This window comes from Oncorhynchus gorbuscha, linkage group LG21 (assembly GCF_021184085.1).
Source record: "Oncorhynchus gorbuscha isolate QuinsamMale2020 ecotype Even-year linkage group LG21, OgorEven_v1.0, whole genome shotgun sequence".
NCBI lineage: Eukaryota > Metazoa > Chordata > Actinopteri > Salmoniformes > Salmonidae > Oncorhynchus > Oncorhynchus gorbuscha.
Window position 1 is genome coordinate 43,833,833 of NC_060193.1, and position 14,172 is coordinate 43,848,004.

The window sequence follows — 14,172 nt, forward strand, 5'->3', positions numbered from 1 at the left end:
CTGAAAGACCCAGCCACGTTTCATCTTCAATGCCCTTGCTGATGGAAGGAGGTTTTCACTCAAAATCTCACGATACATGGCCCCATTCATTCTTTCCTTTACACGGATCTGTCGTCCTGGTCCCTTTGCAGAAAAACAGCCCCAAAGCATTCTTTGTCCTCCAAACACAACGAGTTGAGTTTTTACCAAAAGTTATATTTTGGTTTCATCTGACCATATGTCATTCTCTCAATCTTCTTCTGGATCATCCAAATGCTCTCTAGCAAACTTCAGACGGGCCTGGACATGTACTGGCTTAAGCAGGGGGACACGTCTGGCACTGCAGGATTTGAGTCCCTGGCGGCGTAGTGTTACTGATGGTAGGCTTTGTTACTTTGGTCCCAGGTCTCTGCAGGTCATTCACCCGTGTGGTTCTGGGATTTTTGCTCACCGTTCTTGTGATCATTTTGACCCCATGGGGTGAGATCTTGCGTGGAGCCCCAGATCGAGGGAGATTATCAGTGGTCTTGTATGTCTTCCATTTCCTAATAATTGCTCCCACAGTTGATTTCTTCAAACCAAGCTGCTTACCTATTGCAGATTCAGTCTTCCCAGCCTGGTGCAGGTCTACAATTTTGTTTCTGGTGTCCTTTGACAGCTCTTTGGTCTTGGCCATAGTGGAGTTTGGAGTGTGACTGTTTGAGGTTGTGGACAGGTGTATTTTATACTGATAACACGTTTCAAACAGGTGCCATTAATACAGGTAACGAGTGGAGGACAGAGTAGCTTCTTGAAGAAGAAGCTACAGGTCTGTGAGAGCCAAACATCTTGCTTAGGGACAACATCGTTATTTTCCACCATAATTTGCAAATAAATTCATTAAAAATCCTACAATGTGATTTTCTGGAAAATAAATTCTTATTTTTTTCTGCATAGTTGTAGTGTACCTATGATGAAAATTACAGGCCTCTCTCAGCTTTTTAAGTGGGAGAACTTTTGCACAATTGGTGGCTGACTAAATACTTTTTTTGCCCCACTGTATGTGTTATTACTTCTTTCTATGTGTCAATTTTTCAACTGTTTCAAAATGACTGATATTAGCATCCTGTTCATTATAAGACGATACTAACACATTATAAATAGTTCAAAGGTACTTATTACAAGGCTTATGCATTATGATGCACTCATATGCATTATACCCCTGCACACCAAAGTGTTAACCCCATATCTAACACATTAGGTAGGCCACACATACAATCTTATGACTTATTTTTTGTTTGAGTACGACTAAACACGGCAGACAATAACATCAGATAATGTGGTAGTTTGTGTACATTTAAACACTGGGGCCATGCTAAATATACAAATGAAATAAAGATGCAATAAAAATAATTCAGACAAATACAATAATAGCAATACAGAAGTGTTGGTTGCATTCTATGACGCAGAATACATTTGCAATAACATGGTAATAACGGAAATAGGTAATTTCGCGCTTTCCAGCTCTGATACCATTTTACTACATTACATAGTAACTGTATTTGGGTAATAAACCATTGTCGTGTGAGGTTAACACCTCTACAGGATCTGTGGGTCCCCGCGGGACGGTTGAGCTAACAAAGGCTAGTACGATTATCATGAGGTTGTAAGTAACAAGAAGATTTCCCAGGACATAGACATATCGGATATTGGCAGAAAGCTTAAATTCTTGTTAATCTAACTGCGCTGTCCAATTTACAGTAGTTATTACAGCTAAATAATTCCATGCTATTGCTTGAGGAGAGGGCACAGTTAGGAACTTGAAAAGTTATTATTATTATTATTATTATTTTTATTTTTTTACCAGATCTAATGTGTTGTATTCTCCTACATTCATTTCACATTTCCAAACTTCAAAGTGTTTCCTTTCAAATGGTATCAAGAATATTAATATCCTTGCTTCAGGTCCTGAGCTACATGCAGTTAGATTTGGGTATGTCATTTTAGGAAAATATGTGCAAATTTCTACCAAGATATCTGTACATCTGAAATAGCTGCTGTAAAGTTCCTTGTTGTCTCTGAGGGACACTTTTAGCCATTGAGTGTACGATATCTTGATGAACATCCATATACACAGATGTAGTGGAAATGGTAGGTAGACAAATTGCAAATAAATTAACATTAGCAAATAATTGTTAAGTCTTTTGTCTCTTTATAACATTTGGTCTGCTTACAGTTTCCTGGGAACATCATAAGATAAACTGTTTAGACGGTAGAAGAATACCGTTGTCATAGTATATGTTTCCCCACATCTCAGTTTGCATTTTTGTGGGTCAATACCTTACCTTTTTGACATAGTAAAATCCAAGAACAAAATTGGAAAAGCGTCATAGTTGGATGCTAAAGTGTTACCAATATTTATTTTGATTATGAGCAAACCAAAGTCCTGTTTTCTTTTTTTGCTAAAATGTTTGATCATACATTCCTAGGCATTTATAAAAGCCCACAGAAACAAGGATGACCTGACCTTACAATCAACATTGTTGATCAATACCAACAAAATGTCAACCCCCCCCCAAAAAAAATCACACACATTTCAGAACAGTGTACAGTATATTATTTGTTGCTGATCACAGTACACTCCACATGAAATGTCTAATTCACCCAATAAACAATCTACATCAGTTGATATATCTCTCCGTCTAACCAAGTCAGTAAACAGCTTTATTGTCGGCAGCAACATCATTAGGATGTGCCTTGCCTGTCCTCCTTCCCCTCCCTAATATAAAACCATTGCCTGTCCACCATGTATATTGTACACTACATGAGTTGGTATCATTCCCAACTGCGGTGTCCCATACGTTCCCGTTTGTGTTGGGTGATCCCATTGTTTTCTGCGTCACCACACATCGCCCGGCGAATAAAGGCTGTCTGGCTCCCAGCTTAAATATTGCAGCAAACTAAAAACCAACCATCAGACTCAATTCATTCACTTCTGCTCAGTGGTGCGACAAGGACTAGGGGCCTTAGGTGGGAAAGAGAGAGGAAAAAAGTTCACTTCACACCATTGGGTGCCAAGAGAAGGGGAACACAACTACACTGGAGCTCTCACTGTGGCAAGTTGCCCATTTGTTAACTTTCACCAATATTATATTCGTGTTTCTGGAATAATCTATCCTGGGATTGATTATTTATATAGAGTTTATTAGAGTTAAGGTGTTTATTGCTATGATGTTTGTAGCTAAAATGTGCTTTTGGACTGTTGGTTTTAGTCATTTGGGGTGAGGCAAAGAGGCATGCAGAGATTTTGTATTTGCGCTCTCTGGATTTGACAAAGAGTGAGTGAGTGGCTCATCATTGCTGTAGCTAGCTATAAAGAACATTTTTGGTTGTTATATGGGGGTCGACAAAGGAGAGTTGTGGATGCAACACAAGGATTCTCTGCATTCTTTGTCGTCAGATTGATTTATAACTTGCTCTTCTCTTCTCCAAACCTCAATATGTAGCGCTGATTGTTGATCATGGGTGACTGGAGCTTCTTGGGAAACATATTAGAGGAAGTAAATGAACACTCAACGGTGATTGGGAGGGTGTGGCTCACAGTGCTCTTCATCTTCCGGATCCTCATCCTGGGCACAGCCGCTGAGTTTGTGTGGGGCGACGAGCAGTCGGATTACGTGTGCAACACCCAGCAGCCTGGTTGCGAGAACGTGTGCTACGACGAGGCTTTCCCCATCTCGCACATCCGTCTGTGGGTTCTTCAGATCATCTTTGTGTCTACACCCTCGCTGGTGTACGTGGGCCACGCTGTGCACTATGTCCACATGGAGGAGAAGCGCAAGGAGCGCGAGGAGGCTGAGTTGAACCGCCAGCAGGAGCTGAGTGAGGAGAGGTTGCCGCTAGCGCCTGACCAGGGCAGTGTGCGCACCACCAAGGAGACCAGCACCAAGGGCAGCAAGAAGTTCAGGCTAGAGGGCACCCTGTTAAGGACCTACATCTGCCACATCATCTTCAAGACGCTATTCGAGGTGGGATTCGTGGTGGGCCAGTACTTCCTGTACGGCTTCCGCATCCTGCCGCTGTACCAGTGTAGCCGCTGGCCCTGCCCCAACACCGTGGACTGCTTCGTGTCGCGCCCCACCGAGAAGACTGTCTTCATCATCTTCATGTTGGCCGTGGCATGCGTCTCGCTCTTCCTCAACTTTGTGGAGATCAGCCACCTGGGCCTGAAGAAGATTCGCTTCGTGTTCCGCAAGCCGCCGCCCCAGACCCAGGGCGGTCAGGACGGCGAAGACCAGAGCCCCCCTGAGGAAAAGAGCCTGCACTCCATGGCTGTGTCGTCCATCCAGAAGGCCAAGGGCTACCGGCAGCTGGAGGAGGACAAGCCCGCATCGCACTTCTTCCCCTTAACAGAGGTGGGCATGGAGGCAGGCAGGCTGCCCGTACCTTACCAGGTAGAAAGTGAGAACGTCTCTAAAGTGTACGACGAGTCTTTGCCTTCCTACGTCCAGACCACTGGGGCGGAGGTGAGGGTCCTACCGGAAAGCGGCGAGGACGAGGGCCCCGCGGACCCCGACATTGAGGCCACCGACACGATAGCAGACACCAGACCACTCAGCAGTTTAAGCAAAGCCAGCAGCAGGGCAAGGTCAGATGATTTGACAGTATGAAAGTGAAATCAATGTGAAAAAGCATGGGAGCAAAGCCTCACAGAGCCTTAACTCTCGCTGTGAGGGAAGTTAACATCAGCTTGTTATTCGGTAAAAAGAGTTTTAAATGCTGTGCTATGTGCAGGGAGCCTTTAGTTTTAAAAGAAAGATAAACCTGTATTTTATAAGACAGCATTTTTTGTACTGTTTTTAATCAATCTATTTAAAAAGGTAACAGAAAGAAAAAAGGTCATTTTCAGCATGATTTGTATCGTACAAGAGGAGGTTATTATTTAACACAAATGTGCTGTTTTTGAATTCACATATTTTCTATCAAGAGTTTTAACCAAAAATGATCAAACACTTCCGATGTTTACATTTTTTGACTAGCCATTTAGCTTGATGTTAAATGTTATATTTCTATTGAACAAGTTATTTTTGCAGTACTGTCAGGGTTACACTTGAGCGTGTGTGTATGTATTACAATCATTTCGCCTCATCTACTCAAACATATACAACTAATTTATTTCACCTAATAGACCTACAGTATGTGTGCAAGCTGTATAATGTCCATTAGATTTATTTATTTTTTAATCTGTGAGGTGAAACATCACATTCTCGTAGAATTGCCAACAACATTAAAAAAATATTTAAAAAATAAAGGATCACTGGTTAAATGCAAATTGACATCAATCTTGGCATTTACGTTTTTAATCAACAACATGTATCGAAAAACCTTGATAAACGTATTTCATTGATAACTATGGGAACCATGGAAGCTACCGAGGGCCAAATACTTTCTTCCGCCATAATGGTAAAGATCTTGCCCTATCAGCACAAAGTATTGTTGAACAAGAGAGAAACAAATAAATAACTCATATTCACAAAACAGGCCTTCCTTGACACAGTTTGAAAGAAAACAACTTTTTGATTCCATCTCATGAAATGTAACAACCATAAGCAGTGTAGCCAAAGTGCTCAGTTCATAATGTATATTTCAAAACTAGAATGAGGGCCTCGCAATGAATTCATTTACACAGTGGTCAACACACTAACGTCTATCATGTCGGTCAGGTGTCGACATAGATCAACCGAGAGTCATATTGTCAGGCAATATGCCATCTTGCTTTACCGAAGTTCATATGTACAAATATATGATGAAGAGGTATTCTTTTAAATTGTATTGGTTATCCAGTTGATTGATTTGTGCCACAAATGAAAACTATACAAACCCATTGACACTAATTCTGCTAACTGGACAGTGACAGAACCTAAATGCTGAAGTGAAACAATTTACGGGCCTTAAAAATCAACCTTGCTTTTGAACTATGGAAACATTTATTACTGTAAGTGCCTTAAAGATATACTTTCTGATACCTGTCTTCAGTCTGTCTGAGCCCTTCTATATTGTGACGTTGAAACATCATATTGTGAAATTGAAGGTGGAATTGTGTGTCTAAATGGAATGTCTGTAATGTTTTTATCAGTGTGTTAGCGTTATCGCTTTAATTTCTATTTCCATTATTTTACAAAAAAATGCTATTTAAAATGGTGTAGTGGTTAAGGCATTGTTGCTCTGGGAACTGCTCTACTGTCGTTAATTTTAATTAAATCACAATTCTATTTTAGGTTATTCAAACATACATATTATAGAAATAGAATCCCCCTCCTATCTTCCTTCCTCAAAGTTTGGCATATATGTTACCCATCACCCTACTTTAGAAAAACACCAGGGTTGTGTTGATTAGGCACCAAACGGACAAAAACAGACAAACAGAAAGGAAGTAATGTAACTGGTTTGTTTTCATTTGCTTCAGCAAAAACATTTTAAAATGTGTTCCGTTGTGTGCCCAAATGAACAGGACCCAGACCAGAGATCACCACGCTCCAGACAATGTTCCTTTTAAGACTGATTCGAAACATTGATTTTTCTCTGATAAAAATTTCAATGGTGCTTTCATTCCGACTAAGTCCTACCATTTCGCCAGAGGCCGAATGATTCAGCAATCAGTATCGCCATGAACACATTGCAACAAATAATGAGAGGCGTTTAGCACAATCACCAGCCAGAGGAGGTAAAGCAAACATTTCTGAGTGCTGATATATTTGGGAAAGTAATGCTTCCATGGAGGGGGGAGTATTGAGCCTTGTTCAACCAACAAACGCAAACCATTTCAGTATAGTGCAGAGGCCCCTCAACCCCCTGTCCTAGACAAGACGCTACAAGCTGCACGGTTATCAACTTAGCCCAAAGCCCAGATATGTGTGTAATGTGAACAGGGCAGACATTCCCTTCTGAGGGCTGCTCCAGATGGGGTGCTGTTCATTTGGATTAAATCTCATTTAAAAATGAAATCCAAAACGAATTCATGACGTTGGCAAGGTATCCAGTTAAACATTGAGCCATGCTGAAAGTCATCGGTCTTGCTGCCCTGCTCATCTGAATGTCAGTAGGTGTAATGAGATTTTTTTATCCCAATGTTCTAACTGAACTATTTTATAGCTTTGACCAATTCCCCAGAGGTTGTAAGGCCCTACCAGCTCATATTGCGAAATAGTAACACAATGGTCTAGTCACACACATTATTAAATTATGACTAACACATTTCATACAATTATATGATTACAGGGTGGAATACTTTAATCATTACTTTAAACATATAAATTCCTTTATCAGTAGGGAATATCTGAGATATTATGGAATATCAGTAGGAAATATTAGTTTATTATCAAGCTGTGTTCATTTCCAATAATCAAGAGACAGACGAGGGCCGTGTGACTTCAAACCTCAACATAGGGTTCAGTGTCCAAGCGGTATCAAAGTCATTCTTTTATTCCGTTTTTACAATGAAAATAAGTATTCTTAGTCTTAGAAAAAAATAAACGTTTTACTAACTTGTAGTCCTATTTGCTCATAGTTGTGTGCAAGTATCATCTTTTGAAACTGTGAACAAGGCCAATTAAAGGTCAGGTGTGGTCAAGAGGTGCCGCCTCCTTGTCTTTTCTGCATCACACATACAGACTTGGGTTGCACACACACACACACACACACACACACACACACACACACACACACACACACACACACACACACACACACACACACACACACACACACACACACACACACACACACACACACACACACACACACACACACACACACACACACACACACACACACACACACACACACACACACACACACACACACACTATGTATTGTAATATGCAAGTTTAAAAGGCCATGACTTACATCAATTGTGTCGGTGTGTAATACATTTCACCTGACCTAAACACTTACATTTCACAGATTCGATGGTACTCCGAGTGTCTGCTTGTCAAATACTGTGATAATGCAACACATTGTTGGTTATTACTGTCGGCCAAATATACTCCACAAAAAGCTTGTATTGAGAAGCATGTTACTATACATGTGAAAAGACAATATGTCTCATCACAGCAGCACAAAACTAAACTTTTGACAAGCTTAGATTGTTGAAGTCGTGGAGTCATAGCAAGCAACATGATGGCTGGGCATAGAGCATAGTATGCTTTCAAACTCTAAGGTAGCGCAATAGCATATGTTTTATTGGAATTCCTACCATTTACTACCAGTGTGTGTGTGCGTGTGTGTGTGTGTGTGGCTGCATTTACACAAGCAGCTCAATTCAGTTTTTTTCCCTCACTAATTGGTCTTTTGACCAATCGAGAACAGCTCTGAAAAAGATCTGATGTGAAAAGGTCTAATGGGATTGGACAAAATACTAAAAAATATGTGAATTTGGCTACCTTCGTAAATGCAGCCTCAGTGTCTCTGTGTGTCTCTGACATTTGGAAAGTTTACTGACAAATCTTCTGTTTCCATCAGGACTGTTATATGACATTTCTTATCTGACATGTACTTTACTGGCATAAAAAGGTTGGATGGAAACCTGGTTACTGGCTGCCAGCTCCGTGGGCGAATAGGTCATGCGAACGTTGCTTCCATTGTTTTGCCAGCCATTTGCTATGAGGGGGAACTGCCCCAATGAAATCGTAGGATTTCATAGCATAAATTATAATAGCGCAAAGTAAATGCACCGTCCTGGGGGGCTCAAATGTGTATCCGTTCAGTCAGAACTTCTGGCTCTGCTCTAGTCTCCTTCCCTCAACGAGTTGCTCGCGCCAGATGGTTTACTTCCACTACAGTAAAAAAATGTTTACTTTAGATTTTCTGAATGTGCTCCTCAAGATCCTAGGATGATGAGAGAGATGTTTCATTTTTTTGCGTCTTTTACTTTCGTTTTTTGTACACCAGCTTCAAATAACTGGAAACACAATATTTTTGGTTGTGGAAAATATATTTCACAGCGGTTTAGATGGTACAACGATTATCTACACTATAGTTCCTTGTTGTGTCCTTTAAACTGAAATTAGGCTAACTATGTGAATTTGATTAACCATGAAATGGCGGAGGAATTTCTGAAAAGTGACTCTTTAACAGAGCCGAAAAGGAGGCATTGTGCTGTTTTCAGGTGGTTTAGGGACCATCGTTAAAGTGCAATACATGTGATTGCATGTACACAAAAATGTTTATGTTTTGCATTCCCATGAAGATTACACACACTGCATAGGGCCTCCAGCCGCTGACGGGCCCAACATTTTTATTAGTTACCTCTAACTACTAAGGGTACTATATTTGACCCATTCACAAGGATACTTTTCAAAAGCTCCCTATCCAGGTGAAATGGAAATGTACAACCACATACTGTGAAGTCACTGACCCCCCTCATCCATGCTACATTCATCAAAATTCCAGTTTACCACTTCCCTGATTGTATAGGCATTTTTCTTCTGATAGGCCTAATTTTGAATACCTTTCAATCCAGATGAGATACAGATCTACAGACACAGGCTGTGGATTCCTTCAACTCTCTTATCAAAGGTGCACTTTTTTTTATTCCTCCCCTTTGATTCTCTACAAATATTTTTCCTCTTACAGATTTAGATATTAATTCACATACATATCTGATGTTCAATAGCTTCCTATCCACATGACATATACATCTAAAATCACTTGAGGTTAGGTCTCTGACTTCCCCCGTCCATAATAGGCTACACCCATTAGAATTGCCAATTTTCATTTCACTGATTTGACAGGTATATATTTCCTGTGAATGGGTCAAATAGCTCTCTGTGCATATGAGCTACAGATCTACAGACAAGTGTGGTGGGTTCCTTGACCTCTCTTGTCAAAGGTACACCTTTCATTTGATTTTCTACAAATATTTATCCTATACAGCTGCAATTATTAATTCACTTACATATCACATTTTCAATAACTTCCAGTCCAAATGACATACACATCTAAAACCAATTGAGTTCAGGTCTTTGGTGTCCCTTGTCACACCCATTCCCGCTCCCTCTCTCCAGTGCTCGACGTCTCCTGGTCTACTAACTACCGGTCCTGGCAACACATCCTTACTCACACCTAAGCGTCATTAGGTACTCCTGGAATTCATCACTCATCAACTTCCTCTTTATATTGCACTCCGTCGTTATCACATACCAGGCAATATTGTTTACATTTCCATGTTTAGACGTTTTGCTTCTTTCTTATTGGTCTATGTTCTTTGTCATTATGGGTGTTTTCACACTTGTTTCCCTTCAGGCAATTTTTGTGAACTCAGCGTGGTGCACAGAAATTCAAAAATATATTTTTTTAATAATAGTATTTACTTCAGATGATTTGTTTGCAATTATATGATCTATAGGTTAAGAGCGCTTCACAAGCTTTTTATTCAATTGTGGGGTTTGAACAGTGTGAGAATCACAACACAGGCTCACGAAACATGGGACCAACACTTTACATGTTGTGTTTCTATTTTTGTTTGGTATATTATGGTTGGACAAATATTGTGGGTGTAGACTGTTTTGTGGAAAGAATTTGTAGCTTTTTAAATTTTACGCCATGAAATTCAAATCTCATTTTATAGGTCACATACACATATATAGCAGATGTTATTGCGGGTGTAGCGAAATGCTTGTGTTCCTAGCTCCAACAGTGCAATAGTATCTAACTATTCACAACAATACACACAAATCTAAAAGTAAAATAATTTGTGCCACAAACGGTTCAGAAAGAAAATGCCATGGTCCTGAACAAAAATATAAACGCAACATGTAAAGTGTTGGTCCAATGTTTCATGAGCTGAAATAAAATATCCCTGAAATTTACCATATGCTTTTTTCTCTCAAATGTTGTGCACAAATTTGCTTACATCCCTGTTAGTGAGCATTTCTCCTTTGCCAAGATAATCCATCCACTTGACAGTTATAGCATATCAAGAAGCTGATTAAACAGTATGATCATTACAAAGGTGCACCTTGTGCTGGGGACAATAAATCATCACTCTAAAATATGCAGTTGTCACACAACACAATGTATAATTTTTTGGGAATGCCCACCAGAGCTGTTGGCAGAGAATTGAATGTTAATTTCTCTATCATAAGCTGCCTCCAACGTCGTTTTAGAGAATAGGCAGTACGTCCAACCAGCCTCACAACCGCAGACCACATGTAACCATGCCAGCCCAGGCCCTCGACATCCGACATTGTCACCTGTGGGATCGTCTGAGACCAGCCAACTGAACAGCTGATGAAACTGGGACAACCAAATTTCTGCACAAAACCGTCTCAGGGAAGCTCAACTGCGTGGTTGTCGTCCTCACCAGGATCTTGACCTGACTGCAGGTGACCTGACTCATCTTCGACGAGCACCGGGCAGATGGTGTCATGTGGGCGAGCAGTTTGCTTATGTCAACATTGTGAACAGAGAGTCCCATTGTGGCAGTGGGGTTATGGTATGGGCAGGCATAAGCTACGGACAACAAACACAATTGCATAATTAATGGACATTTTGTTGGTTACAGTTTTAGGTAGTGCTAATCAAGTCTGCCATTTTAAAGTAGAAATACACTTTAGAGGCCTTTTTCAACCTCATAAACTATATGTTTACATTTCCTGCTGTATAGGACATTTCTGTGATTTTTTAAGAAACCAAATCAGATTTGTTCTGCCCTAAACCAATCAGATAATTGTTGCCCTTAGAGTTAAGTTGACTGCACTTTATGTCAACCTGCGGACATTTCCTGCAACAACGGGATTGTCAAAATATGATCCTATCTGTATACATGTGCTATATCCCCTGTTAGATGATGACGTGAAAAAACATGTCTGTTTAACATAAAGTGTGTGATGATATGTAGACTCTGTTGTTGTATGTTCTCAGGTCTCTGGTGTGCAGAGAGGAGAGGAGAAAGAGGACACCGAAGCTGCAAAGAGAAGATCAACTCCATCTACTTGTGCATGCCTGACCATTACCAGCACAGGGAGCAGGGAATGACCTCTAACCTGGAAACACTGTAGTCTGACTCTAGATTTGAGCAAGTAATTCACAACAATTACTGATTAATCATTCTCTTTAAACCTAATTAAGTGAATGATACATGTGTAATACATGAAAAAAAAGAGCAAATAGGTATTTAGTCTCTTCAATCTTTAAAGACAGAGGAATGAGTAAAATGCTAATTAGTCAAATATATTTGCTCTGATTTGAGAATACATTTGAAAAAATGCAAATTTAAGTATTCATTCGTAAATGTGCATGGTAAAATTCACATGTACTTTCCTGATCACTTTATATACAGTCGTTTCTAAACTGGTTCGCTATAAGCCTGTTATTGGAATGTTGTCTAAGGTCCACCTTATGTCAACATCTAAACCACTCACAGACTGTGCCATAAACAACATTATTACAACGGCAAAATATTCCATAATCTTCAGACGGCACCACACTCCATAATCAAAAGGGCAAGAGATTCCAAAACCCTGTGGCCTGCAGTTATGGCAAGGTGACTCTCACGAACACGTACATGTTTGTTGTTCACACACTTATTAAGAATGTCTCTGGTCATCTCTATTGCCTCTGTTCTGGCGGGTAAACAAATGCTTTGTTTCTGAATGATGTCTGAGTGTTGGAGTATGCCCCTGGCTATCCGGTAATCAGTGCCGATTTTAGCATCTAAATCTTGGTGGGGTAAATTCTATTACATTTTTTAGGCATGGCAGCAAAGCCACTCCACAACAATAAACAATACATTCATTGCACTAGAACAGTGACAAAAAGTATCCACACACTGTTAGGGCCTACATAAATCTGTCCCAACAGCAGAATCCCAACACCTTACCACTGCTACACTTGGCTATCAGCGGAGCCTTGTCTGGCACCGAAACAGTTAATTCAGCCTCATTTACTGCCTTTAAAAAATATATAGTTGATATGGCTGACTTGCTTAAACAAATGTGGTTTCTACTGACATTTGAGATGTACAAACTATGGCATAAGGAGACGACGAGTGGATAAGAGGCAATCCGTAATTTCGATTACGACATTAATGACCGAGCTAGGACGTTGTCAATATAACTATTTGTTCAGCACTTTTGAAATGTACAGCTACAGAATTCAGAACATGGGCCGTTGTTACAGTATTCTCCCTGTACACCAAGTCAGAACCGTAGGATAAATAAGGGGCATATAAGCAGACAATGAAAGCTCTTACAATATTCAATGATTACATTTCTCTAAAACAGGCTATAGGCTACATGTGCACAGTGGTGTAAAGTACTTAAGTATAAATACTTTAAAGTACTACTTAAGTATTTTTTGGGGCATCTGTACTTTACTATTTATATTTTTGCCTACTTTTACTTCACTACATTCCTTTAAAAAATGGTGTTCTTTTTTCGCAATACATTTTCCCTGACACACAAAAGTACCCGTTACATATTGGCAGGAAAATTGTCCAATTCAAACACTTATCAAGAGAACATCCCGGTGATCCCTACTGCCTCTGATCTACCCACTCACAAAACACAAATGTTTTGTTTATAAATGATGTCTGAGTGTTGGAGTGTGCCCCTGGCTAACCATCAATAAAAAACAATACAATTGTGCTGTCTGGTTTGCTTACTATAAGGAATTTGAAATGGTTTATACTTTTGATACGTAAGTACATTTTAGCAATTCCATTTACTTATAGAATATTTTTAAAACCAAATACTTTTAGACTTTTACTCAAGTAGTATTTTACTGGGTGACTTTCACTTTAGTCATTTTCTATTAAGGTTTCTTTACTTTTACTCAAGTATGAGAATTGAGTACGTTTTCCACCACTGCATGTGCACCACCAATTCAGAACAGTAGGCTAAATTATGAGAGGAAAATTGAACTAATTATTATGGCGATGCACATGGGCTACTAACAGCTTACTACACAACATACACTTCATATTACTTTCTTAGCTTCAGTATACATATCTCCTTGGCATTTTACATAATTTATGCACTAGCATACAATACATTGTTGGACTCACCTTGTTGTGCCGTGCTCACTTGAACAGGAAGGTGGCGCAGCGGTCCTTCTTGGTCAAATTTTGTCATCAAACTTTGTCATCAAAGTCTGGCATTCTCTGGATTTGTGGTGCTTTCAAGACAACCGGGAACTCAAAAAAAAAAAATAAGG

General features: G+C 39.9%; 1 protein-coding gene across 1 annotated transcript; it reads left to right on the forward strand.

Annotated features, from left to right (window-relative positions):
* Positions 1-2,940: 2,940 nt before the first annotated feature.
* LOC124007622 (gap junction alpha-8 protein-like) lies at positions 2,941-12,897 on the forward strand. Its single transcript, XM_046318256.1, has 3 exons — positions 2,941-3,074; positions 3,465-4,606; positions 11,881-12,897. The coding sequence occupies exons 2-3, from the start codon at positions 3,480-3,482 to the stop codon at positions 11,963-11,965; spliced, it is 1,212 nt and encodes a 403-aa protein (XP_046174212.1). The 5' UTR covers positions 2,941-3,074; positions 3,465-3,479; the 3' UTR covers positions 11,966-12,897.
* Positions 12,898-14,172: the final 1,275 nt, after the last annotated feature.

What these genes read in the sequence shown, in the direction of transcription:
- LOC124007622 (XM_046318256.1), top strand. Translation starts at nt 3,480, where the DNA reads ATGGGTGACTGGAGCTTCTTGGGAAACATATTAGAGGAAGTAAATGAA. An exon ending in AAAGCCAGCAGCAGGGCAAG is followed by an intron (nt 4,607 to 11,880) that starts GTCAGATGATTT and finishes GTATGTTCTCAG; the next exon opens with GTCTCTGGTGTGCAGAGAGG.